The 26,582-nt window shown below is 36.2% G+C and overlaps 1 protein-coding gene across 4 annotated transcripts; it reads right to left on the bottom strand.

Moving 5' to 3' along the window:
- Positions 1-341: 341 nt before the first annotated feature.
- PSIP1 (PC4 and SRSF1 interacting protein 1) lies at positions 342-25,296 on the bottom strand. Of its 4 annotated transcripts, none has more exons than XM_070938591.1 (17): positions 25,279-25,296; positions 24,474-24,658; positions 21,457-21,533; positions 18,914-19,052; positions 16,736-16,858; positions 11,354-11,455; positions 10,816-10,878; positions 9,879-9,981; positions 8,784-8,859; positions 7,010-7,238; positions 6,114-6,229; positions 4,530-4,585; positions 3,727-3,797; positions 3,249-3,350; positions 2,822-3,041; positions 1,479-1,590; positions 342-936 (listed from the first exon to the last, which is right to left on the bottom strand). In XM_070938591.1, the coding sequence occupies exons 2-17, from the start codon at positions 24,543-24,545 to the stop codon at positions 876-878; spliced, it is 1,722 nt and encodes a 573-aa protein (XP_070794692.1). In that variant the 5' UTR covers positions 24,546-24,658; positions 25,279-25,296; the 3' UTR covers positions 342-875. The 4 variants fall into 4 exon arrangements, with proteins under 4 accessions (XP_070794692.1, XP_070794691.1, XP_070794693.1 ...); XM_070938590.1 differs by lacking the exon at positions 25,279-25,296 and adding an exon at positions 25,067-25,101; XM_070938592.1 differs by lacking the exon at positions 25,279-25,296 and having other exon boundaries at positions 6,114-6,226; positions 24,474-24,965.
- Positions 25,297-26,582: the final 1,286 nt, after the last annotated feature.

Raw genomic sequence — 26,582 nt, 5'->3', positions numbered from 1 at the left:
AACTCTGTTTATTTCAGGTTTACAGTTTTACCTGTCCTTAAACACTACAGCAAACAGACCCAATCTGTTAAAAGAAATTTTAAAAGCAGTATTTTAAACTAGTCATTGTGGGCATATATCTTTGATATAGCAATAGTCGGTCACTAAGGCTGGAATCAACTGAGATATTGCCAGTTAAAATGTAGCTTTTTTTCTGCATAACTTTAATTAAAAAATGGTTTTAAGACAATATGTTGTGACCAATGTGCATCAATGCCAACTGAGATACATGAGCATCTTTAGTACGGTATCAAGAATACAGAAAGCAGGAAGTCAAAGCATATTAAATTGGCACAATTACCTCCAAAGAACAAAACTAGCTTCTTTTTTAATAAACCAAATGAATATACTCATACATAACTTCTCCAATGCTACAAAATTTGCTCAGCTTCTTACAAAACACAGTAAACAGACACTTTGGCAAACAACAACTCTGAAAACTATACACAGAAAAACATGGATAAAGTAGATTTATACAAGTAGAGCATTTTGGCAATTTAAAAGAAAAGTTACTTTTCTTATCATTAATCAAAAGGTAAAACATACAGTAGTCAGTAAAGTTACTATAGAACTAATCCTGAAACATATAAACACTTTCAATCTCTAAAATAATATGTTCTTTTCATCTGAACTGTTTTGATTGTTAATACTGAGCCAAACGCTATCAGGATGTTTAAATACTTTAAAACAATGTTAAAGGTAGACTTTCCATACCCCTCACAAATTGTTCACATTAAAATATTATGCCTATAAAATTATTTAAAAGTTATAGCATTCTCCAGCTGCCAACCCTTAAGTCCTCTTTAATATGTACTTTATAAAAAATTATGTTTCATTCATTCATTTTCAGCGGTGGAACCCTTTGTCTTTTCTTGTTCTCTTCCATCACTAGACGTCCTATAGAAGAAACACAGTACCAATTATGGAAAACTTCACTTTGAATAACTGTGCAGATAAAAATACTTTGTATCCTTCTAAAATATATAACTTGGCTTGTTTATATAAGTGTGTTTGATCTATAAAATATACTAAGAATAGTATACTGTATATAAGAAAATAACTGAGTTAAAAATAAATCTATAAATAATATTTCATTTCTGCTGTTCAGAAGAAGCAGGCAAGAAGTTATATAAAACAGAAGAAAATATTAAGATTATAGTAGAGTTCTGGAATTTGTCCTCCCTTGCCTTGTGCCAAACATACTAATTTTCAGAGAAAAATTGGAAAAAGGGTGGAATCAAGATTCAAAATGCACATTTCACTAGAGTATTGCCTAATTGGTCATTTTCCAAATCCAAAGTACTATCACAATCAGTAGCTTTCTAACTCATCCATTTTCCTGTTCATGAGTTGATTATGCACATTTTACAACTGCCTAAAGATTGCTGAAGTAGCACATATTTTCATTATTTTTTTAGGATTGGAAACCTACTACTTACTTTTTCTTATTGCCAGAATCTAGCTTCTCTTTTTTTTCATCTGTGGTGTCCCCATTTTGTTGTGACTGGTTTGTATCTTGACTTTCAGAAGCACCATTCATTACTTTTGTGCCTTAAATGTTTTTTGTTTAAAAAAGAATCTTTATCAGCATGTTAAATTATACAAAAAATAACAGTTAATTGTACATCTATGCAAATAGGATTATTTTGAGCCTTGATTTATCATTGCTTCACTGTGAACAAAAGGAGAGAATAATTTTTTATTCAATTTAGGCACATTTAATTTTTTTTTCATTTTATAAATAATTTATACATTTTATAAATAATCTCTAAATAGGCATGTCAAACTTAATTTTATTGAGGGCCGCATCAGGGTTGTGTTTGACCTCCGGGGGACGGAGTGGGTATGGCCAGGGTGGGTGTGGCCAACTCACCATCACTCATATCGGGTGTGCCTATAGTGGCCAGAGCACGCTGCCAGAGAAAACAGGCTCCCGAGCTCCGTTTTTGGCTGTGACGGCCTCCTGCAAACCTCTGCCATCGAAAACAGAGCTTGGGAGGCCACATGACCTTCCCGAGCTCCGTTTTCGCTGGCAGAGGCACTGTGGGCCAGTCCTTCGCTGTTTCTAGGGTGGCCCTGTGGGCCAGATCTAACCATCCCATGGGCTGGATCTGGCCCCCAGGCCTTGAGTTTGACACCCCTGCTCTAAATCCTGTAAAGGTAGATGGAAGCTTAACACATCTAGCCTTGTAGAAAAGCTTGGGATGTTGTGTTGATGTACAGGAGGAAAAAGAATAACTACTGCCTTGAACTCTCTTTCTAGTTTGAGCCGAGTGATATTGAGCACAGTTAGACCCAATTTAATTATGTCCCAATTTGTTATATATTGTATTACTTATAGTAATATACTCTAATACTATATTAGAGTATATACTCTAATACTATATACTCTATATATAGTATTATAGTAATATAGGAAGATGCTTCCTATTCCCTTACAGGGAGTTCTTGACTTATGACCTTTTATTTAACAAAAGTGTGAAGTTACAACAGCCTCAGAAACAATGACTTGCAACCCACCCAAAATATGATTTGCATAGCCTAAAAACGATAATACATCTATGTGTATGTGTGTGTACATTTCGCTATTAAATGTTTTTTTTTAACATTCAAATGCTTTACTACTTCTCCAAAATTTAAAGTGATAAGAGTGTTTACATTCTGATTTTCAATATAAATGCATTTTTATATTTAATTCAGAGCTCTCAAACTGACATGTAAAAGATTGTATGTATCACAGTTGGGACAATGAACATATACCTTTTTAGTGAATTGCACACACCTGTTTGTTCTTTGTCTTTTTCAGATTTCTTGTTTGATCCTTTCTTCCACTGTTCTTTGGTTTTGTTTGCTTCTTCATGCTGTTTTTGCTCAGCTAATGACTTATTTAGTACTTGTGAAAGAACAGAATCGCCTTCCCCAACAAGAAACATAGTCTTGAATTTGTTATAGAGCATAGTGGATTTTTCCATTATAATCTGGCTAACCTTAAACTTTCGTATCTGAAAAGATATTTTGGGGAGGGGAAACATATATTTATAAATGAGAGTACATGTAGCTGTTGAATGCCATATTTTCTGAAAATAGTTCGTAATGGATAAACCAATGGACCAATCATAGTACTAAATTCTAGTTTTATTCATGAAAAAATTAAGATTATAATGAAAATTCATAAAAGGTTACTACTTTTAATTAGCTACTGATCTTACTTTTTTGAGTGTGGAAATCATTTCTGCATGCTTCTGAGCTTGTTGCATTGTTACTTGAAGTGATGCAAGTTCATCCAAAGCCTCAATGCATCTGTTCACATCCTATTATAACAAGATCCAAAGGTTTCATTTCTTAGTGGGGGAAAACTCACTACTGCTACATACCAATTTGGCAAGACATAATTAAATATATGCATGAGTTTAATCTAATTTCACAGGAGAAACAATTATACGATTTCATTATTCACTGAAGTTTTAAAATATAATTCTATTTTACTGCTACTTTAGTATCTGTATAGTGTCTCAAGTCGTAGTAGTAATAATAGATTGTATAAATAAGCAAGTTGCTCTAAAATGGATCAAAAACCATACGAAAAAGTGAAACAAATTATGTACAAACTAAATAGCTTTGTGACAAAATTTTCAGCTTAGTTTTTTAAAAACCCATTACAAAATGGAGTCAATATAACATACATACAAGATGGTCAATCTGGAGTGAATTCTTTATTTCTGCATGTATCCTTTGGAGCCGAGAATCCATTGATGTCTCTAAATGTAAAAAAAAAAAAAAAGGTTGTTACGGGTTAAGTATTTTGAATATTTTAAAGTAAATGGCAGAATATATATCAAAAGGGATGAACCATTAAAATTATTTGAATTATAATCAAAATAATTTTGTTAAAAAGTTGTACGCTTATGGCTGAAACATAGGGAATGCTATTTGCTCTTTTACAGAGAAAATAAAACTTTTTAAATAAAACCAATTGTTCAAAGCAACATTACTTCTTGTCTACATATAGAAGAAAGAATAAGTAGATAACCAAGCCATACGAGAGGATGTCCAAGAGTATAATAATAAAGATCCTGCAATGTTACTTTATAGCTCACTTTTTCTTTGGGATCTAATGCAGAATACATAGCATCCTCTTCTTGCAGTATTTTCCTACAGCAAGAACTTGGGAAGTAGGTTGGGCTGCCTACTTAACTACCTGAAGATGGACTGGTCCCTAGCAATGTCAGAGCTCAATCTACAAAGCACGGCAAACACTATACAATATACAAATAGGAACAGCAAATCTTGACCACTATTGCAGCTTTCATGACATAAAGCAAATTTTTCCTACTAGTCAGGCAGAAATTAAGAAACGGAAATGGCATTTATACATGCAGGATGAAAAAAGTAGCAAAATGCCTATATAATTTAATTCAGGTGGTTTGTACTGTTTACATTACCAAATAAAAAACACTTTAAGAATTGGAAAACAAGTTTTGACCACTGACCTCGCTTTTTCTCTATCTTCTTAATTTCTGGTTTCTTGCATTCTTCTTTATTCTGCCTATTCAAAATATTCAATTTAAATTAGACTACAGATTCAAAAAATAAAATGAGTACAATGTCATGCTAATCATTACGAAGTAAATAATTAACTTGAATAATGACTGATTTGTTTCAGAAATAATGTAAGACACAACATTCATCAAATTGGGAGATTGCATATGATTTTGTATAAAATCTGAAGTATTACATTGAGTTGTAAATAGCTATTGTATTTTTGCCCTTCTCCATCCAAGCCAGCTCAGTTATTGTAGGTAAAAATAGGAAAGGGAGTATCACAGATATCGCCTTCAGCTCTTAAATGAAAAGGCACTGTACAAATCTAATAAAAAAATTCTTTCTCTAGCGCTGCCACTATCTCAGTAAATGTTTCTACTGTTGTTCTGATACGGAATGAGATAATTAATGTAGCATAATAACTGATTTCATAATGTATATCAGAACTGCAAGATATGAACCTCTTGGCTGCAAACAGCCTTTGAAAGCTTTGTGTTGTATCCAGAAACTTCCCAAAATTATTACTAATTTGCAATTTTTATCTGTGACAGAAGGGAGAATTATTAAATACTGAAAAGTAGATCAAATAACTTTTTAAAATTTTAATTAAATCAAATTTTAACAATATTAAATCTTAAAAATGGAATTAAGCTAGTGCTTCCTGACAATGATTTAAGTTACCCATCGCTCTTATCACAGAATAGAGTCTCCATTTTTGTCAGCTGAGTCCGCGTTTTGAGCTGGAAATGGATATGAAACGAAAAGATTTTGTAAGGCCAATCTGAAAGGGCCCATGAACTAATTCACTAATAGGGATGATTTTTGCATTTTTAAAAAATTAAACAAATATAGGCAGATTACAAAAATCATGTTCAATCATTGTTTCTATAGTTTGGTATATTTATTTTGAAAATTGATTAATGTTGAAAAATAATTCTTTTGCAGATTTTGCACGCCCCTATGATAAAATAAAAGTGCTTATTTCATGCTCCTATTGTTTCCTGTTTTGGAATACCAAGAGGAAATGAAAAGCCTTATTTACTTCAAAACAAAATGTTAGAACATTTTGGATGCTGTTGCAATTCTCTAGTAACTAGTCTCATTCAGCTTTCTGGTTTGATTATAGGTTTTTTTTTTATCAGTTTCATGAGAAAAAAAATGAAATTTGCCCACTGGTGTTTATATGTAAATCTTAAAGTCAGTTCTTCATTTTCTTTTATATGGCACAATGGTTTTGATGGAGCTAGGTAGAATCCTGTGCAAAGCCATCCTCAACTGGGTAACGTTGGGTTAATCTTTCTCTTTCAGCCCAATATATCTCATAGAATTGTGGCCAGATTCTAGTAAAGAGTGTCTTGAGAAAGGCAGATAAATAAAAGAAAAAGTTATAAAGCTAACTAATAAAACACTGAATTATACAGTACATGGGTCTTACTGAATTACTGAACTACTCCTGTAGCCTTGGAATGTGAAAAGGTCATTAATCATATAACCATTTAATGTCTATAAAACTAAATGCCTGCTATACTCACGATTCTCCTTCCATTTGTTCTTCCTGTTTACGCTTCCTTTCTGTTACTTCACGTTCATGCTGGCCTTTTAGAATGTTTCTTCTATGAGACCCTTGAACATTTCTTCCTTTTTTCTTCTTTTTCATTTTAATTTGAACAGGAATGAAAGGTTTTAGTTGTTGAAACAACTGTCTATTCTAATTTTACATCAGGTGAATGATCCCGAACAAAAATTCTATCATTTTTAAGAAAAGTGACATATAATCCACCTTACATTGCATTGCTTCTCCACTGCATTTTTAAAGTTTAATAACCCGTATGAAATCCTGTTTTACCCAGGTATTTGAAACTGAATTAAACTTTCAACAAAATGAAAAGAAACAACTGAGCCACAACTGCAAGAATATTTCATTATAATTTAGCTTTCATAGTGCTACTAGATGAAAGATAAAGTATAGCTGAATGGGAAGCATCCTAAGAAAAGGCAGCATCAAATATAATATGGGATATCAATATTTATATTTGAATTTAACATGAACCCAAACACTCCTATTAACATGGGACTCAAAATTCCTTTAATAGTATCATCTTACTGTAGGAGATGATTAGGCTGAGCTTAAGAGCGGAGTCAAATATATCATCAGTCTGGAGTCCCTACCACCACCCCAAAAGAGATCTATGTCCACCCCCACTTGAAGTCCACTGATTCTTATCTGCCACCAATTTGCCTTTGGTTAGTAGATCAGATTCTTGTATACACTACATAGAATAAATTCTCAGTGCTTTTGAACTCTAGCCTGGCTCCTGGTTTCTTGTGCCTGACAGTACTTAATAAACAAATAATTCAAGAAACATTACTATGCAATATATAAAGGAAATGTGTCTTATCTGAAATGAAAGAAATAAAATTCATATACTTTATTCCCTTCTTGCTCTTCTCCATCATCTTCACTATCGGAGGCAGATGCTGATCCCACTTTAGTAGTATTTTTCCTTTTCAAGTCTGTGTCTTTTTTATTTTCCTTTTTATCTGGGTCTTTTCTAATTTTGTCTTCCTCTTTTTGACTCTCGTCATCTCTTCTCTGCTGTTTTTTGGGTGGCTTCTCTTCAACACTCTTTCTCTTACCCCTATCTTCCTCATGAATACTAAAATATATCAAAACAAAATAAATATTAGCTTTATTTTCAAATTTAAAAATTACATTAAAAAAACAAATTTACCTTTAGTTCTGTGTTTGCTAAAAAAAGTATTATCTCTTGATATGAAAACATCTACTTAAAAGAATGTAGATATCAAACATTGAAGACATAGTGAAATCTTTGGCAGTTCAATAAACAAACAACTGAATGGAAAATCCAGGAGCTTGAAGTAATGTTCTTCAAAATTTCAGAATGATATATGCTGCATACACTTTACTTTAGGTATTTTAGGTTATCTAGTTTAAAGAAAACTATTGTAGTTGTTTAAGAGAGCGAGTCTGTTTATCTGTAGAGTTTAAAGAGATTCTTTTTGCGATTGCACTTATGACTGGGTCCTCTGGAATGAGTTTTCAGACTGTCTACTCTAAAGGTCTATTTGAGAGAGATGAAACCCCCCTGTAGTCAGCCATTCACAAAATAGAAGGAACAGATACTTATCAGAAAAAATAACCACCCAAGTTTTATGAGGGGAACATCTATTTTAACAGGAAAAGAGAATCTTTCTTACTGATACAATCATCTTGTATCAATCTAAATCCTACAATGCACCTTCAAACCATTAACCCACCATTTGTTTTTTATCATCTACACAATAGATGATACACAATATTTTGATGCCATATCAATATTTTGATGCCCCAAAAACTCTGGACTAATAAGAACAAGTGATGGGTCCAGAACCTCAGGAAGAAAAATACTAATAAGGTCATAGTCTCCACCTTTTGACTCATTTTTTTAGGACTACTACAGTGGCATTTTAGGTAATGTATGCATTCAGATTTTTCTGTGGCAAAATAACATCTTTATTCTTGTTTCACTGTTCCATTTGGGATTTTATTTTACCATAGTAATTTAAGAATGTTTGCATTATTTTTAAGTTGGCTATTTAATTATGACATAGTGAGTGCTCTTTTTTAAAAAAAAGTACAAAGGCTCACAATTCAATATGGGATTGATGAACCAGAAAGAACTTGCAAAATATACTGAACATAACTGAACTTTGAAGTCTGGTTGCTGTATTAAATGAAATGGGAATTCCGCAAAAGCAGATCCATGCAAGTATGGCAAAACTCTAATCTAGATACAAATAAGTACATAGGTAACTAGGCAGATGACACATTTAGATTTTTCAAGGATCTGTAATACCAGCTTTTGGAAGCAGTCAACTACGAAAGCAGTGATTCGAATTCCTAACCAACAAAGCCTGCCCAGAATGCTTTCATGCTACTAAAAATTATTGAGAAGTCTAAAAGAATAATTAAGGTGACAATCTATATGAAAATTGCATGGGATTAATTCTTTACCTGTGAGAAGGAAATAGTGGATAACAAGTTATACGAGTTATACATTTCTTGTAACAATATGCATTTCAGCCTCATTAAGGCAGTTAAATCTAGATCCAATGCATAGCATTCTATATAATATCTACAATTAAATATGGTATATTCCTATCTCTATAGAACAAAAAGCAACATTTAAAAATAAGCTTACCTGTCACCCTCTGGAGGACAGTGCGGTTTTATCAATTTGGGTCTCCCTCTTGGTTTCGGAACTTTTATTTCAGTAGCTAGTGTCATTTAAAAATGGTTTAATTAACTGTATTAACTTTCAATAACAGTTGTACAAAGATGAAATTTAACCACTAATAAGTTAATAAAGTTTACTGCATTAGAGTATATCTCATGAACTTAATTTTATTTAAAATGCAATTCCTTCATTAGAATAATTCCTATTAGAAGACAATTTTTCAAAATGTATTTTAAACCAAGATGCTTATAAAACAAAGCAAACTAATAATGACTTAAAGGTAGACCAAACTGTTGTTACTCTTCTTGTGTCACATAAACATAACTATTAATAAACATGAGTATATAAATTTCATATGAAAATAAATTTGACTCTTCATGGATTCCACCCTTTATTCATGAGTTTGCTTGCAATAGAAGCTTTTTAAACATTAGTTACATAAGGTGCTTTACTGAAATGTCATATAAACAAAATATCTGGCTCCTACAAAGTCAAGCTATATGTACATTTTCTTCAAGTTTGAAATTCTAGGCCTTTTCTTCCCATCTATCTGAGTCCACACATTTTCTGCTATTTGCTTCCTGTTCCTGAGAGTTCTCAGCTCAATATTTATGTAATAAATAGACCACGTATTCTCACCCACACAGATTTAGGTCTTACAGGAATCTAGTGGAACAAAAATACTGTATAGCTTTATGAACTAAGGCAGGCATGTCAAACCTGCAGCAAACAGGCCCTGGATATCTAGCAATGTGGCCCCACAAGATACTCCCCACACCCAAAATAAGGGAAATTTGTTATTTATATACATTAATTATATTATATATTTTATATGTGGCCCAAGACAATATAATATAAATTTAATTTTTAAAATCCAAAATGAAAAAGCCTTGTTTGATTTTTTTCAATCACAAATATTATTTGCTTTGCAAATAAATTCACAAATGCTTATTATCAAGCAATACTAAGCAACAGAGTATAATGCCTAGCAGAATGCATGTATCAAAATTTCTGTTGCTTTCCTTCCCTTTTAAGAACGCTTTATGTGTTATAACTCACCAGCTGGCCTTCCTCTTTTAGGGCTAGCTTTTGGAGCTGTAATTGTTGCTGTTGCTCCTGCCACCATCACTGCTGCTTCTTCTACTTCTGCCTGTTTTTCAGCCTGTATTAAAATAATTTATTTTCGTAAACTTGACCAAATTATACCACTGATTCCAAATGGAAAATTACTTAAAAACTAATTACTGTTTTATGATTTCTTTTCGAACTTCGGAAAGTGTTAACACAATTAACAAAATGCTAATGAAAGGCAAAATCCAACAAGGAGGGCTTTTCCAAACATGTCAATAGAAATAAAATGATAAGGGAGGTGGTGGGTTCATCGCTTACTTCAGCGGTAGACATTTCAGAAAAAACAGCATACAATTTTGTCTTTGCATTTACATCCAAGGGAAAGGCGGTTGTGAGCAGCAGAGATTGGGAATGAACACAATAGGGCCATGATGGCAAACCTATGGCACGCGCGCCATATTGGTGGGCACACGAGCCCAGCTGATTTTCAGGCCTTCTGGGCCCACCAACAGTAGGGAAACAGGCTGTTTCCTACCTCTAGAGGGCCTGGGGTGGGGTGGGGAAGGTCCGTTTTTGTTCTCCCCAGGCTTCAGAGCCTTTCTAGGCAGCCTTCCCCACTTCCCCAGAGGCCCTCTGGAGGCCGGAAACGGCCTGTTTGCCAACTCTTTAGAAAACTAAAGAGAAAAGAAAAGGTTGACACTCTCCTTATTAGCAGATATCTTTGCGAACTGAATGACCCTTATTTTTCAGGCAAACTAACTTCTCATGCTCCTTGTGGAAAAATATATTTACTGGATCTGACAAGAGCAATCTTATAAATACCAGAGTCTAGCAAAATATTCTGAAACGGTATTCTTTATTTAAACTATATAGTTTGAAATAAAATTGACACCGTAATATGAATGTATAAATTTGTAAGCATTACCTTTCTTTTTCTCCCCCTTCTAGCAACTTTAGGGACTGACACATCACTTGTTTTACTCATATCCTAAGGATAAGAACATTAGTAAAATCATTCTGAATTACTGAACTTTTATAGTCAAACCACCATTTTAATATAAAGCAAAAACTGCAATCAAATTTACCTAAAAATCTACACCAAAACAGTTCATTAATTTAAATCAATTTGCAGTGCTATTTGCAGCAAATATATACTGATTATTAATAGCCTCTACTTGACTCTAATATTCCTACCAAAATAACACTTAGAATTCAAAGTACTAGCAAAGTACTTGACGATATCTAAGCAAGTTTGACAAGGAGAAGTTTCAGAAGCATTTTGTAGGTCACATTGTTCTAATTACCACTTTTAACCAATTTACTATTAAGAAAACTTAAGCTATTTTCTTTGAGAAATAGCAGAGCTGAAAGTATGAGTGAATGAGAAATCCCAATTTTTCATATTGGGTGAATTTGGCTGCAATAAAAAGGCAGAATAATTCAAATCCTTTAGGTCAACATACTTCACTGCTAGGTTTTTCTGGAGAATCATCGTCTTTTAAAATTTCCAGCTCTTTTTCTTCAATTTCAGTTTCAGAAGTTTCATTGTCTGGTTTAACAGATCCCTGAGAACAAGACATAGAATATTTTTTATGTACATGGTCAAAATAGCTCTTATTCTTAAATTCGATAATCCATTTTAATTTTCTGAAGAGGTAAATAAACATGCCCAAATATAAAAGAGTACATATTTCTCATGTTTTAAAAACTTGTTTTTATATTTACTTGGAGCAGGTAAAGATGAAGTATTTTTTCTTGAATATCCTCATTCGAGCTCATTTGTTCTGCAAATAGGCCGTTGTTGCTATCAGAGAATGCATCACAGATGTTTGACATACGATAGATGGAACTTAAAAAATTATGTACATATCTAATTAATGTTTAAAGACATTGAGGTTGGACCTCCCATTCTGGTACTCACTAGGCAATAGGTTAATTGAAACCAATAAACCCTATTTTGTCTCACATTATCAAATGGCTTGTAAAAGCTGCTGAGTTATTTCTTCCTTGAATATGATTGCCCTTGTCTGAAAACAAAAGCCTTTTTTATTCTTTGAACCAATGACGCACATCCTTAGATTTACTCAGCTATCATTTTGATAAATTAATTATATAACAATCATATAAAAATAAACCTGAGTTGCACAAACATTTAACAATAGTTTGGCTAAATTCACATATTGGACCACTATGTGGCTTGTTTATAGTTTTAGTTTAGCACATTGTATGACTTGCTAAATTGTAGCCAGTTGCATTTTATTCCATTAAATCAATTTATATACAGGCTACCTGCAATTTGTTCAATAAATTATATCTAAACTATGGCCTAGGGCAGTGGTCCCCAACCTTTTTATCGCCGCGGCCCGCTGAGCGCGCGCAGGGGTGGGGCCACGGCCCAGGAGCCTTTGCGCAGGCCCATTGCGCACGGCCCAGGAGCCTTTGCGCAGGCCCATTGCGCACGGCCCAGGAGCCTTTGCGCAGGCCCATTGCGCACGGCCCAGGAGCCTTTGCGCAGGCCCATTGCGCACGGCCCAGGAGCCTTTGCGCAGGCCCATTGCGCACGGCCCAGGAGCCTTTGCGCTGCAGCGTTCCTGTCCCCTGGCCGCTGCGCGGCCCGGTGCCAGGTACTCCACGGCCCGGCACCGGTCCGCGGACCGGGGGTTGGGGACCACTGGCCTAGGGCAATGTACAAAGCCTTTTTTTCTATATGAAATTGAAATAAATTTTACTAATCCCCAAATCCATAGTCAGATATGTTTACTAATAATAACCAAATATAATAAATATACAGAAAAGTCTGCAGCCATATTTTTAAGTTACTGTAATTATTATACAAATCAAGGCAAAATTGACACTTCTCTTGGAGCTTGATTATAGAATCACTCCCTCACTGAACCACTAGGAAGAACAGCATCAAGGATACATTCTTTGTATTATCATCAGGTTTTTTGGCATTTTCTACCTCTCTTCATTCTTATATTGCTTATTTTGGTTAATCATGCTTATTATATACAAAGCATAATTTTATACAATATGTATTTTTCATCGGAACAAAGATAGTCTATTTGCTTTCTCCATATAACAATGTTAAGATGATTTTTTTTTTAAAATTACAGATTGCTCTCATACCGTAGTACTTTGAAAAGGGAGTGGAAAAGATAACAAAGACTTTCCTGCAAGATACTGACCTGGCTTGTGTATAAATTAAATCACTATTTTGAAGAAACTACAGTGAGTTTGCATAAGCTGAGATAAAATGAAACAAGCAGTTTCATTCAAGTGTGGTGGGGTTTTAGCCTCTACTTTTGGTCTTAACTATTGCTATTTGTAAACAACAAGATATAATTTATCATATTGTACAAATAGAGTCACTACTTCAAACTGCAACATTCAGCCCTAACTTTCCCATAGCTGCAGCACTGATAATACAAGGTTACATTACAGGAAATGCTGGAGGCAAGTTGAAGTGAACCTCCTGCTACTGCCACAGCAGGTGCAGAGCTTTTAAAAATTTCAAGGATTAAAAAGCTATGGAAAAAAAGCAACAAGCAAATGTTATAATTACAGTATGCACATATTCCCATATTTTCAAAACAATCCATAACAATATCCTACTAAGAAAACAGGCATTTCATTTTTTCCCCTTTCTAACACAATTTACAACTATCAATTTTTCTTCTTTCCCTTGCTTGGGGTTTCTGTTTTTTTAATCCAGTTCCAAATAAATGACTGAAGTCCTTTGAATAATCATGCCAACACTTTAGGCAAACACAGAAAACTGGCCCAAATTTTGGGAAAAATTAATGCAATTGCAGAGAAAAAAATTGCTGTTTGCCAGCAGCGGTTGAATTTCAACTGATTGTAATAAAAAGAGGTAAATTGAAAAGAGGATAGAGAAAGGGTTAATCCTGTTAAAAGATACACTCCTATACATTTTTACCAACAAACAAGCTTAATATATTCAGTGAAGCAATGTTTAAGTGACATCACATAATCTGAAATCAATACTTCACTTTAATAACTCCATTTAAGAATTCTTACAACACAGTAAATATAACCGGTATGTGCTACTTTTGTACAAGAAAAGATATAAAATGTGCTTACTAGATTATGGTTCAGTGATCTGTTTGAACTCCCCAAATATAAGTTACACATGCATAAAAAAATAAAAGAAATCCAAACTGTCACTCAGAACCTGCTACTAGTCCCTACCAGCTGGCCTGTTCATTAATTAACCTTTTCTTATCTTTCACATCCTTTTTGAAGTTCAATTACTAGAACAATACAAAACATTGCACCTATAGTTATGTTGTACATTTATATTACTCTTATACAGTCTAGCAATATTGACATTTTCATTTTCCTACAATATTTCTAATGTGGAATTTGTCTTTAGCCCCTTCTCTTCTTTTTACAGGTGTGCATGGGGTAGTCATTTTCACTCAATTATTAACCCAAGATCTTTTTCCTGAACAGTCACCGGGGGATAGTTGTGATAAGGGACATAAAACTGGTGAGATTTGATCATTAGATCCTTAGAAAGGTGTGATCAACGGTTAATAATTAAAGATAAATGTTCTAGTTTTCATTGTTAACAAAAGCTTCATCTCTTCAATATCTATGTTTGCAGTATGCTGCTAAAAAAAGGCTTCTACTGTTTAGTTTTAAGCGTGTAGGCAATATTTCACAGATCACAGGGCTGATACAGCCACTTCCCTTAAGGAATATAAAGAGGATTCAAACAAAGTGTTTATGTAATCCACAGTAACCAAAACGTCTTCTTTTTAAAACAACAATATTAGTGTTCATTCTGTTCTCAATGTATATGAAAATAAGGCTAATTTAAAGAAAATAGTCCAGCTCTTCACTAGACATTCATTTTATTTCTTACAAACAAATTAAGCTATTAACAAATGAACAGTTTTATCTTAATACTGTTGTTCTGTACCTCAAGTACTTTTCATTTTTTCCCTTTAGTCAACTATAGACCAAGATGCCAACATTTATTTGAGAGTAAATCTTACTGAATTCAGTTAAAGTTAATTATTTGGTAAAACGGGAACTCCGAAATCCTGATTTTTCTTTGATTGCTTTCCCACTTCTGTTCCTTTACTCTATTTTAGCCTTCTTGTCCAAAATTTTTGTACTTTTCCCCTCTACTGTATTTCACACTGCTGTCTTCAGTCCATTTCTCATTTGGAAAATCGCTTTTGGAATTTGTCTTCATTCTTCAGTTTGATTAGCCACTGATGAGAATGCTGAGGGCTCTACTATACCTATTAAATGCATTGTGCATTTGTACTTATTAAACAGTTGTTTCTATATCCAAGCATATTTTTATGTTCTTGTGAGTTACAATCTTTGATATGTCAGAAGTCCAGCATGCACTTAACTCAGATCTTATTTTGATGTGTCTTGTCTATTCTTGTTCACAACAGTGTCTGACAGAGAAGCCTAGGAATCAGTTGACAGAGTTGAGCAGGTTATGAAGACTTTCCTTGTTCACCAAGGAAAACCCCCTTTTATTATTTATTTTTTAAAAAACCTATAGGGAGTGTAAAACAGTAATATACTCAAAGATCAAAGGATATGCCTCAGCTGCCCCTTGAAAGGCTTCTTCAATATTTAGTGGACATACTTTACAAGAATTGGAAATGCAACCTTTTGAAACTGTATAGTTGTGTCAGAGCCAAATTTGTTATTCTCCTCAGGTTCAGAACTACCCCATCTCTTGGTTGTAAGGAAGGAACAGATGTAAGAGGAACCTAAGGAAGATTGTGAAGAGAACACAGATATTGCAAGAGGCATGGGCAGTCAACTGGTCAAAAGAGAGCTACCATGCGGCTGGTAGGGAAAATCAGGGAACAAGCAGAGAGAACATAAATAATACTGTGCTATACCCACTAAGGAGAACATTCCATAGTAAGATCTAGGGGCACTTGGGAAGTTCTCCCAGGTTTAGGTTGAGTCAAATTATAAAGCTCCATATGATCCATAAACTCAGGTGGTGGAAAGGTTAGCTATCTATTGTAGTACTTCTGTCATGGAAAGTTGAGTGGTAGGAGAAAAAATAGTAGTAAGACACACTTGTATCAATTCTTCTCAAATTCCTGCTAACAAGCTCCTAGTGCTCCAAAACTGTTGTAAAGATCCTCCAATCTCTGTGAGAAGTACATTTTAGGGCTTATTTCCTTTTGATGTGCATATGTTTATTTCTTGTCTTCTTTTTTTGTTGCCTCAGGTTCTATTATAAATTCCTTCCTTTACTGGATATACTTGACTGCAGGCTGTAAACCTATTAAGCCATAAGACGATCCATTCACACTTCTTCACTTAACCTTTTACTTAGTGTTTATTTTCAGTATCTGGCTGCACTTGTATATACTGTATAGCCATCTTGCATTAAAAACATTCTTTTTATCAAACTTAAAGCACTTTCATTGTGTACTTATTTGTTTTTCAGCAAACCTGAAAGCAGTAGAGTATACAAGGCTTCAAATTAAAATTGAATGCTTCAGAACATAAAGAGCACCAGTCTGTAACTCATTACAGTCACCATGTCTCTTTTTTAAACTATGGAGCTATTGTAGGAAGGTGTTGGTTGCAGCCACAAGACTGTGTCTGTGGAGATTCTCTGTCATCCAGGTCCCAAAGGTGTTTATTTTTTTTCCTCAAGAGGCAACTGGACTTTTTGAGGAATCTTCTTATATGAGAAGTAAAATGTCTTTGAAGAAAAACCAGAAAATCCAGTTGCCCCTTGAAAAAGCACCTTTGGGACAACCATGACCTGGATGACTGAGAATCTCCATAGACATTCAGCTTCTTAAAACTTTAAAATCACTTACTTTAACAAGAGCTGTTAATTTTCTTCGCTTGGGACCCATTTTTTGTTCATTTTCTTCTGAAGTGTCTATGCTTTCTTCTTGATCTGTTTCTTTAACAATTGTGGTGTTAACTGTTGGCTGGGACTGAAAAAATGCCAATATGTAAGTAACCGAGCAATAGATACAGGAAAAGAAGTGCAACAATATTTTTTCATTCTAATCAGTTAAAAGAATTTCCATATAAATATTTTATATTGCCTACCATCTATCTCAGGGGTGTCAAACTCGATTTCATTGAGAACTGCATTAGGGTTGTTTGACCTCAGGGGGGGCATGGCCAAGGTGGGCATGGCCAGCTCAACGTCGCTCATGTCAGGTACTCTGAGTGCTCTGCCAACGAAAGCGGGCTCCCGAGCTCTGTTTTCGGCTGCGACAGCCTCCTGCAACCCTCTGCCAGTGAAAACGGTCCTTGCAAGCTCCGTTTTCGCTGGCAGAGGCACCACAGGCCAGTCCTTCACTGTTTCCAGGGTGGCCCCATGGACCAGATCTAAGCACCCTGTGGGCTAGATCTGGCCACAGGCCTTGAGTTTGACACCCCTGATACATCTGATTTCAGGGCAATGTATACAATATGGTAAACAGCAACATCCGATTCTAGTTAATTTCAATTTGCTGCTGTCCAAGATGTCAATATGTACTAGTCATTTCATTGTTCACTATGTTAAGGTTTCCCATGTTCATACTTTTTAATATCCTCAGCTCTTAGTAGCATGTTGAGTACCATCTGATACAAGGTCATCTGATACTATCTGTCAGTCATTTTATACTATCCGTACAGTTGTATTGGTAAAATTAAATGAGTGATTTTTCAATTACATTCTCCATATAGGTGAAGGTTGCCTTAAAAATTGTCAGTAAAATGACCAATTGCCTCCAACATCTTCCTATACCATTTTTACCAATTCAGGTGTCTGCCTGCTTTAGCTGGCTAGGTAATATGATCATTAAGCCTTGGATGACTCAGCTGGGAGCCTACATTGTTGATGGTGATTAACATGCTGATTTAGAAACCAGGAGATTGTGAGTTCTACTCCTGCCTTAGGCACAAGAGTCAGCTGGGACTTTTGGCCAGTCACTCTCTCTCAGCCTAACCAGGGTTGTTTTGGGGAAAATAGGAGGAAGAAGTATTATGAATGTTTACTGCTTTGAGTTACTTATAAAGTTACAAAGGGGAGATAAAAAGAATCTAATAAACAAACAAACAAACAAACAAACAATAAACTTCTCTTCATTCATCCCTCTTAGGAACACCTTACCATAATGAGGGTGATATAACAGCATCCCATTACAATATTTACATATAGTTATTCAGTAAGTAACAATGAACTAAGTTTAATTAGGTAATACTAAATGAATTAATTACCCATGGGTGGCATTTTAACAATTGCTCCCTGAAAATAATTAAATTGTTATTCTTAAAAACTGTTGCATCAGAAAAAAACCCCTAATATTTTCAGGTTTGCAGTATAAATGTTAAGTTAAATGAAACATACAATTCAATTAATTTTAATGACTATTGTACTATGGAAATTACTGGCATATCAATGGTATGGCATACATTATACTTTTAATGATAGAACACATGGAATCAAGCTTCTCCATCACTCTTTCTATGTGCTACTTTGGTTTCTAAATGATTTCCACAATGTAGAATGTTTCTATAATCTTTTGTATACTCCTGGAAATGAGAGATATACATATAATATTTATATCTCTCAATAATTTTGTCAGGGAATAGAGAAAAGAGGGCTTTCATTCTAAAACCTTCAGAAGATTCGCAAAGGGCAGAACATTCCTTCTCTCAAGAATATCTGGGAACAAATATCTATGACTGTGTGAGATGTCAATCATTGCACATAGCATAGAGGTGCTGGAAGTCCTTTCTAACTATTGCTTCCTATTGTTAGTTGGAAAACGGTAATAATGGATGTTATAGGAGAACTGCCTTTTGACTATATAATGGGTAGCTCTTGTGATCTACTCTGGTAAGCTTGGTCTATTCAACTACAATGTTTTGAGATTTACTTTTTCTATAATCTAGCCAGTAATGTGGATTATAGCACGTATAGAAACATGATATTCAGAAAAAAATCTTGAGATACAAATTATTAATAGAAATCAAATTATAAGATAACTTACCGGCTGACTGGAAAATTTAACTTTGGGATTGTTCTCAATTTCCCACAATCCTTCATTAAAGCCCTTCCTTTTATTTAGCTTGCCATATTTGTCTTTATTTTCAGTATAGGGAAATATATCTTTTGGTCCCAAAAATGCCCTATAAAGGAAATAATGGGAAAATATCTGCATAAGAGTATAATATTTACTCTTTACAAAAACTGTTTACAATATTTTTAAATGCTAGGCTTTTATGCCACTTTGGACAGGAATAAGTACTCTTGATAAATATAGCATACTATGTATCTTTTTACTAATAATGAGCCATGCGATATTTACTGCTACGCAATGTAAAACTGGAAAGGAACAAGCAAGATACTGAAGTTTATATTTGATACCAGTTTATCCAATAACATTATGCTAGCGCAGCAACATTGTTGCAGTGACAACCAAAAAGAAAGAACTGTATAATGCAAAATAGATATGCTATAAAACACTTTTGACACTACTTTATTAGCCTCAATGACTACAATTACCTTTGATTCTATAGGTTTCAACGTTGCTGCTACACACAAATTATGTCTCAAAAAACAAAGACTGCAACAAAAACCTTACCTCTCTCTCATTATCTGCACAGGCAGTCAGTAGCCCTTATATTGCTGTTTTCAATCCTGACATTTATTGTATTTATTTTTACAATTGTTTATAGCGTGCCCTAATCAGAAGATTCTGAGCAAGTCACAACGTATTAAAACAGTGGTGTCAAACTCGATTTCATTGAGAGCCTCATCACGATTGTGTATAACCTTGGGAGGCTGGGTGGACATGGCCAGGGTGGGCATAGCCAGCTCAATGTCACAACAGCTTCCTGCAGCCAGGAAAATTGAGCTCAGGGAGGCCATGCACAGCCCTCCTGGGCTCTGTTTTGGGCAGCAATGGCCTCCTGCAACCCTCTGCTATGCAGGCTCCACAAGCTCAGTTTTTGCTGCCAGAGGGTTGCAGGAGGCCGTTGCAGTCCAAAACAGAGCCTGGGAGGGCTGGTGCTGCCCTCCGAGCTCTCTTTTGACTGGCAGAGGCACCACGGGCCGGTCCTTCACTGTTTTCAAGGCAGGCCCGTGGACCAGATCTAAGCACCCCGTGGCTGGATCTGGCCTCCGGACCTTGAGTTTGACACCCCTGTATTACAATATTAAAAAGCAATAATAAATCAATCTTTCCAAAGACCCCCATCCTTTATGGATATCAGTGACAATGGAAGCCAAATCCTCAGTAAATAAAGTATTTTAGTGATCTTCTAAATAAGATGAGGGATAAACTTCTGGTAAAAAAGTTTCAAAGTCTAGAAGCTACTTAGAGAAGGCCTACTGCGATATTCATGGCCGCTGAAAGATGTTTTCAACAGGTAGGCAGATTCAGTTGTGGCAAGTTATTGTTCCTAGGTCCAGGTCCAGGTAGTCCTCAAATTAAAACCACAACAGGGACCAGATTCTCACTTATTGAGTAAAGCAGTTATTAGGAAAGATGGCATGTGACTGCTTTACTCAATGACTACAATCCAGACAGTTACTTAACAGTAACATTGAATGAATACATTCTACAGAATGAACTGTATCTATTTGGAAGTACATTAACAAAACATATCCTGACTGCTTCATTTAGATTGATTCTCAAAAAGGCTACTAAAGTTTCTCTTCCTTTTTTATGCATATTAAGTTAGCCCTTTTTCTTTCTCTTAACTCTTCTCAATTTGGTCTTACATTTCTGCCTTTCTGATAAAGAAGTATCTAGATAACCTTTTGTTTTAGTAGAATGCAGGCAACGTACTATTTCATTACAATACTTAGTTTTACAGGTAGCTCTGGGCAATTATGCCAATTCTGTCATAAAATTGAGGTGTCTACATGACTGGATCCAAGTTTATAATGGTTGCTAAGTGAATCATGATGTTGTAAGTCTGAAACTATTCTCCTGAATGGGTGTTTTTTGCTGGAAACTGGCAAAAAAGTCACAAATTGAGGCCATGTGACTGTGGGATGCTGCAACCAGTTATAAATGTGAGCTAGTTATCAAGTGCCTGAAATGTGGTTATGTGATCACAGGTGTGGAGTGGTGCCATATTTTATGACACTCAGAAGTGTTGGTAAAATTGAGGACTATCTCTAGTACTTATGGCAGACATAAATGGGTGCTAATGCTAAAGTTATATCTGTCTAATTCTAAGCGCTTGGAGGCATGGTAGAAAACAGGAATAAAATTATCAACTTATAAATGAAAACCAAAAGAAAGCCAGCCTGAAAGCAAAGAATGACCAAATTCTCTTGTTAGATAAATATTAACAGAAGAAATACATTCTGGCATTTTAATGCTGTACTGTCTACACATCATCAAACTATAAGAATTGTAATAATCTGATAATTAGGGATGTTATCTGCCTATTTATCTTATTTCAGTTTTAGAAATTATTTTTAGAAGAAAAGGCTTGGTGGCAACTTTTTCAGACATTATTAAAAAAAAAATAATAGTGATTATTTGCCCCATTATAACTTTGCCCCAAAAAGACTTACGTTTCATGTGTGCCAAAAAAGAATATAGGCATTTTATTTGTCGGTGGTTTGACTGCTCCATCAGGAACTTCATCAACCTACAGCAACAAACAGCAACAACTAAATAAAAAGATAAGTCTAATCCAAACATTTATAGATAACAAAGGATTTTAAAAAAAGCAATGTGTTAAATGCAACCATAACATTTCTGTGTTCTTCATGAAAACTATAGTTTCCTTCCATCCAAGATTGAAAGATGTGATTCCTCTAAGATTTACTTTAATAAGATAGTTCCTTTTAATAGTGGCATGCTTGGAACAATGAATGAATGGTACACAATATCACTTAACAGAGATTAATCTAAGTATATTCGTGGCAAAAGCTTAAGCAACAGCAGCATCTGAACCTGGGAAATACAGATTTGTCAATTTGTATACTCATTCTGTCACTTGTACGCAATAGCATCCTATTTGTGTCTATGCTAATATTTATGGAATATTTTCAGATTCTGACTTAGGCTCTCCATCTTGCTAAGAGTCACCCTGGATAATGAGATGGGTGGCAAATAAATTTAATAAATAAATCTAGGTCAAGGCACATGAAAAACTAGTTGGTTTATAGTTTGCTTGATTTGGGCTTGGTTTGACCTATGTACCCGTTTACTGTCCTTTAGAAGAAGTCTACTGGCAACTGACAATACAGGAAAGCTGATTTATTTTAATGAAGTCTCCCACAAGTCAAACTCAACTCTTAGTTCCTGTCTGAGAATATATGTGTAATTTATGTTTATTTTTCTTTATACAACAATGCATAGTGGCTTGCTACTATCACTTTTGCGGATTTTTTAAAAAAATTGTCTTGGTATTTCCTGGTAATCTTCCATTCGATGGTACCCAAATCCAATCCTGTTTAGCTTTTGGGGATCAACCAGAACTGGAGAGATACTACTTATTTTGACTTTTATTTTCAATAGTGTATTACTGTAAGGGACCATTCAGCGTCAAGATAATAGAAGACTGCCTGGTATAGTTGCCTATACATCAACAAACAAAGTTTAAAGGGAATGTCCAATATATAAAAGTTCAATGAGATTTTATCCAGAATTTCCTGATAGTTGCCAATCACAGAAAAATACATTATTTGAGCTAAGAAAGGGCCCACAAGATATTTTGGAGCAGGCATTGGTGCACTGTCTGTGCCTTAAGCCAAATGCATATTATTCCTGGGATCGTGCAACTGTGTAATCCCTGGATAACATAGCTTCATTTGGTGAATGGAGGAATGCTATCTCCAAACAACATTTTGGTTTCTGATTAAAAGTGCAGTACATCTATGGTAAGCAACCTTCTGGAATACAGAGATTCATATAAAAAAGGAAAACAATCCAAACACAAACCTGTCTGTCTCTATTTATGTATAATGTAATAGTCCCTTAACATATTGAATAAACAGGTTATAATCCAATTGTGATCATTTATATTTGTTGGAAGTAAACTGTTTAGAAAGTGTAGTTTGGCATTAAAATGAAAAAAGAGAAGCTAATAAATTTTACCAACTGTTACTGCTGCTACTTCATGTTGTTAATAGTTTGAATGATGTAGTCAAAGGAGTGAACATAATGTGTACAGTGGTTAAGTGAAAAAAAGGGGAAATCCAGAAACTACGGGTTCTAATCTCAAAGGGTTCTAATCTCAAAGGACAGATTTTGTTCCATACTACAAAGATATTTACTATTATATTTACTAATCTGGAAAAAAACAACAAGAAACCGCAACATGATAAAACAGTTCAGCTGCAAAATTATGAAAACTTGGCTGTGAACTAATTTTCTACATTCTGAAGGGCTGGACCTGTGGTTTGTTGAAATCTTATAGTTACATTTAACAGCAAATATATAACTTTACTAAACAATTGTTGGGCATCTATACAATTTCTGCACTGCATTCAGTAGCACTAGTAAATCATCCGATATTTTAAAGCTAACAGTAATAAAATTATATATTTAAGAGTCCTTTAAAATGAGACTATCGTTTTAATTAATTTTTAAAAGCTTTTTCTACAAGCAGGCTCACAAGGTACAATTCATCTGATTTTGACAAAGTCAAGGTTAGGTCTCTAGTGCTGAAATTGTAGTCACACAACATGCTAACTCATCAATATATTGAAATGTCCTGGGTCCGCATATCCTTCTAAGCAATAAAACTCTAATAATAAATAAATAAATAAATAGATAAATAGATAGATAGACAAATAAATAAATAGATAAATAAATAAATAAATAAAATCCACTGAAGGTGCTGAACTGAATCCAAAAGTAGCCTGCCACTTTTAGGGTACTGAATCGCCTCTATGTACCGGAAGGAGTATATCAGAATAACAAGAGTTTGAAGGGACCTTGTAGGTCATCTAGTCCAACCCCTCCCCACACAAGCAGGGGTCCCTACACCACTTCTGACAATCTCTTCTTGAAAGCTTCCAGTGATGAAGGATCCACAACTTCCGAAGGCAAGCTGTTCCATGGGTTGATTGTTCTCACGGTCAGAAAATTTCTCCTAATTTCTAGGGTGAATCTCTCCTTGATCACTTTCCATCCATTATTCCTTGTCTGGCCTTCAGGTGCTTTGGAAAATAGGTTGTAGATCACACCCCATCAAAACAAGAAGGCTAAACCCCCCCCCCAACCCCACCATGTGGGGTATCTGTAATGCCACTTCTGCCAAACAAACATGCCCCCACTCTCCGCCTTGGGCTGCTAAGGCCAAGGCGATCCATTAAGTTCAAAGGGAGATTCAAGGACCTGCCAGGGACCTGCCTGAGCTTGTCCATCAGAAAGTTCGGCGGGTTCGAATCCCTAGTATAGGGTCTCCTGCGTGAGCAGGGGGTTGGACTAGATGACCTCCAAGGTCCCTTCCAACTCTGTTACTGTTACCCTCAGAGCAAAGAGTCGATCGGCCAGGTCCAGAAGCCTCCGGAGCCTTTTTCCCCTTTAATCGGGAAAACGGCGGGAGGCGAAAGGACAGAGTCGAAAGGGGGCTTACCCGGGCTGGCCAATGGGGATAGCCTTTCATTTTGGCGAAGATCAGGTCTCCCGGTTTGAAATCGCGGCTCATGCTGCCTCCTTCTGGCTGCGCCGGCGGGGTCTGGGGGGAGAGGCGAGTCGAGGCTGCGGAGGGAACCGAGCGGGGCTGGTGCAGGCGAGCGCCGTCCTCGAAAACATAAGCCGCTGTTCCGCGGGCGGAGCAAGGGAAGGAGAAGGAAAGGCGGTAGGGAAGAGGCTTGAGGGGAGCGCACGGCTGTTAAGCCCACCGGTTCCCTTCACCCGTTTCCCCCGACGGGCCGCGGGGGGGGGGGGCTCAGGTTGCGCCGCAGAAACCGCCCAACCCGCCCTTCTCCCGGCAGCGGTTCCCGCCAACCCAAGCCTTCATCCTTCCCGTTTTGGCGGGAAGAAAAGTCCCCCATCCTCAGGAGAAAGAAAGAAAGGAAGGAAGGGGCAGCCACCCTCTTGCTCCCTGCCGCCGCCGGAGCTCGGCCATCCCCGAATCCCGCTTACCTGACCCGCGCGCACGCGCGCCAAACCCTCCCCCCACCCCCACCAACCTCCTACCCCGCCGCGGCTATCCCGTTGCTCTACCTTCCCCCTCCCCCCGCAACAGCCAAACCGCGGCCGCCGCGAGCTCGAGGGCGCGCACCCGCCGCTCCTCGCGCCAGCCGCCTCGGAGGCTCGCTCCGGCTCGGCGCGCACCAATAGATTGCCTACAAAACAGGGGGGGTGGTAGTAAGGGAGCGAAAGCCAAGTGGGAGAAGCTGCGAGTACAGTTCTCTGGCTCCTCTTGGTTGTCTTACTGGGCAGAGGATGAGCGGTGTATTGAAGTCGCGAGAGAGTGGGGGTAAAGGTCCAAGAGTCGGCCCAAGAGCCTCATTGATCGGGATCCTCCTCCTTCGAGCACAATGGTTCGCTCCGCCTTCTCCTCCTGTTGGAGCGTTCTTGCGAGGCCGTAAGGCAAACAAGAGGGAGTTCGTTATCAGCGCGGGGGCGGGGTGTGTTTCAACTTTGAATGGGCCTAATGGTATCGCCAAAGGGTCAGCCGCGGGTTCCCTTAACATCCTCTGTTGAGCCAGGTGTGGGGTACTTGACCCTGCTGGGACAAAAACAAAACAAAAACAAAAACAGGTCATCATTATTGGGTTTCCTATAATACTCTGTGGATAGAACATAAAAGGTTTGCATTCAAACGGATGCAGACTGTTTTTTTCGGGAATAGGTCAGGCTGGCTTTGATAGAACTTGCTCCAGATGAAGGTTTGCCGAGTACAATTTGAGTAGGCTTGTAGTAGGAGGTTTTTTTTTTTTTGTTTTTTTTTTTTACAATTTTACTATTCTCTCCCGAGTTCTGGTAAAAATCATGCTTGAGCTCTCTGGGGAAATGCTGTCAATCCTGGCAGATTTTTTTAAATAATTGTAGTTAAGGACGTATTTAGATTTTAAAAAAGTAAAAACATAAATAATATGGGTTTTAAATTGCACTGTACAATATGACTTGATTAAAGTTTTGTATTAGGAAACCAAATTCAGGTTTCTTTTAATACTGTGTTGCCAAGCAGAGTTTTGATGTAGCTTTTAATAACAGCCGTGTGGCTATTAAAAAAGACTGTTCATATACTATGCTTTCTGACTAATAGATCAATTTATACTTAACTCAGTTTCATAGTATATCACACTGAGCCACAGCGGCTGGATTTTCATAACTGAACCAGACATTCTACCTTCCTTATTTATCAAATTGATATCTCACAAATGTGACTCTTACATGTTTATTTTTGCCAGTATGGTTACTAATGAATTGGTGTGACTAAAGATATTTAACTAAAGATATTTAACTCACTACGCTCTTTTCAAACTGATTATGGAATTAAAAATATTTAACACCACTGACAATGCTGCTACCCTTCAAAAAAGACCTTGACTTTGTGTCGGAATGGTCAAACAATTGGCAACTCCAAATCTCAACCAACAAAATGCTATGTCTTACACATTGGCAAAAAGAACCAGAACACAAAATACAAGCTGAGCAGACACGACCTTGTAGATGACCCTCACTCTGTCAAGGACCTTGGTGTACTCATATCTAATGATCCAAGTGCCAAAGC

Source organism: Pituophis catenifer, unplaced genomic scaffold (genome assembly GCF_029215685.1).
Source record: "Pituophis catenifer annectens isolate HBS135680 unplaced genomic scaffold, rPitCat1.0.hap2 SCAF_2, whole genome shotgun sequence".
In the NCBI taxonomy this organism is placed as follows: domain Eukaryota; kingdom Metazoa; phylum Chordata; class Lepidosauria; order Squamata; family Colubridae; genus Pituophis; species Pituophis catenifer.
Note: the sequence above shows the minus strand (reverse complement) of the source record. Positions and strands in the feature narration are given on the sequence as shown.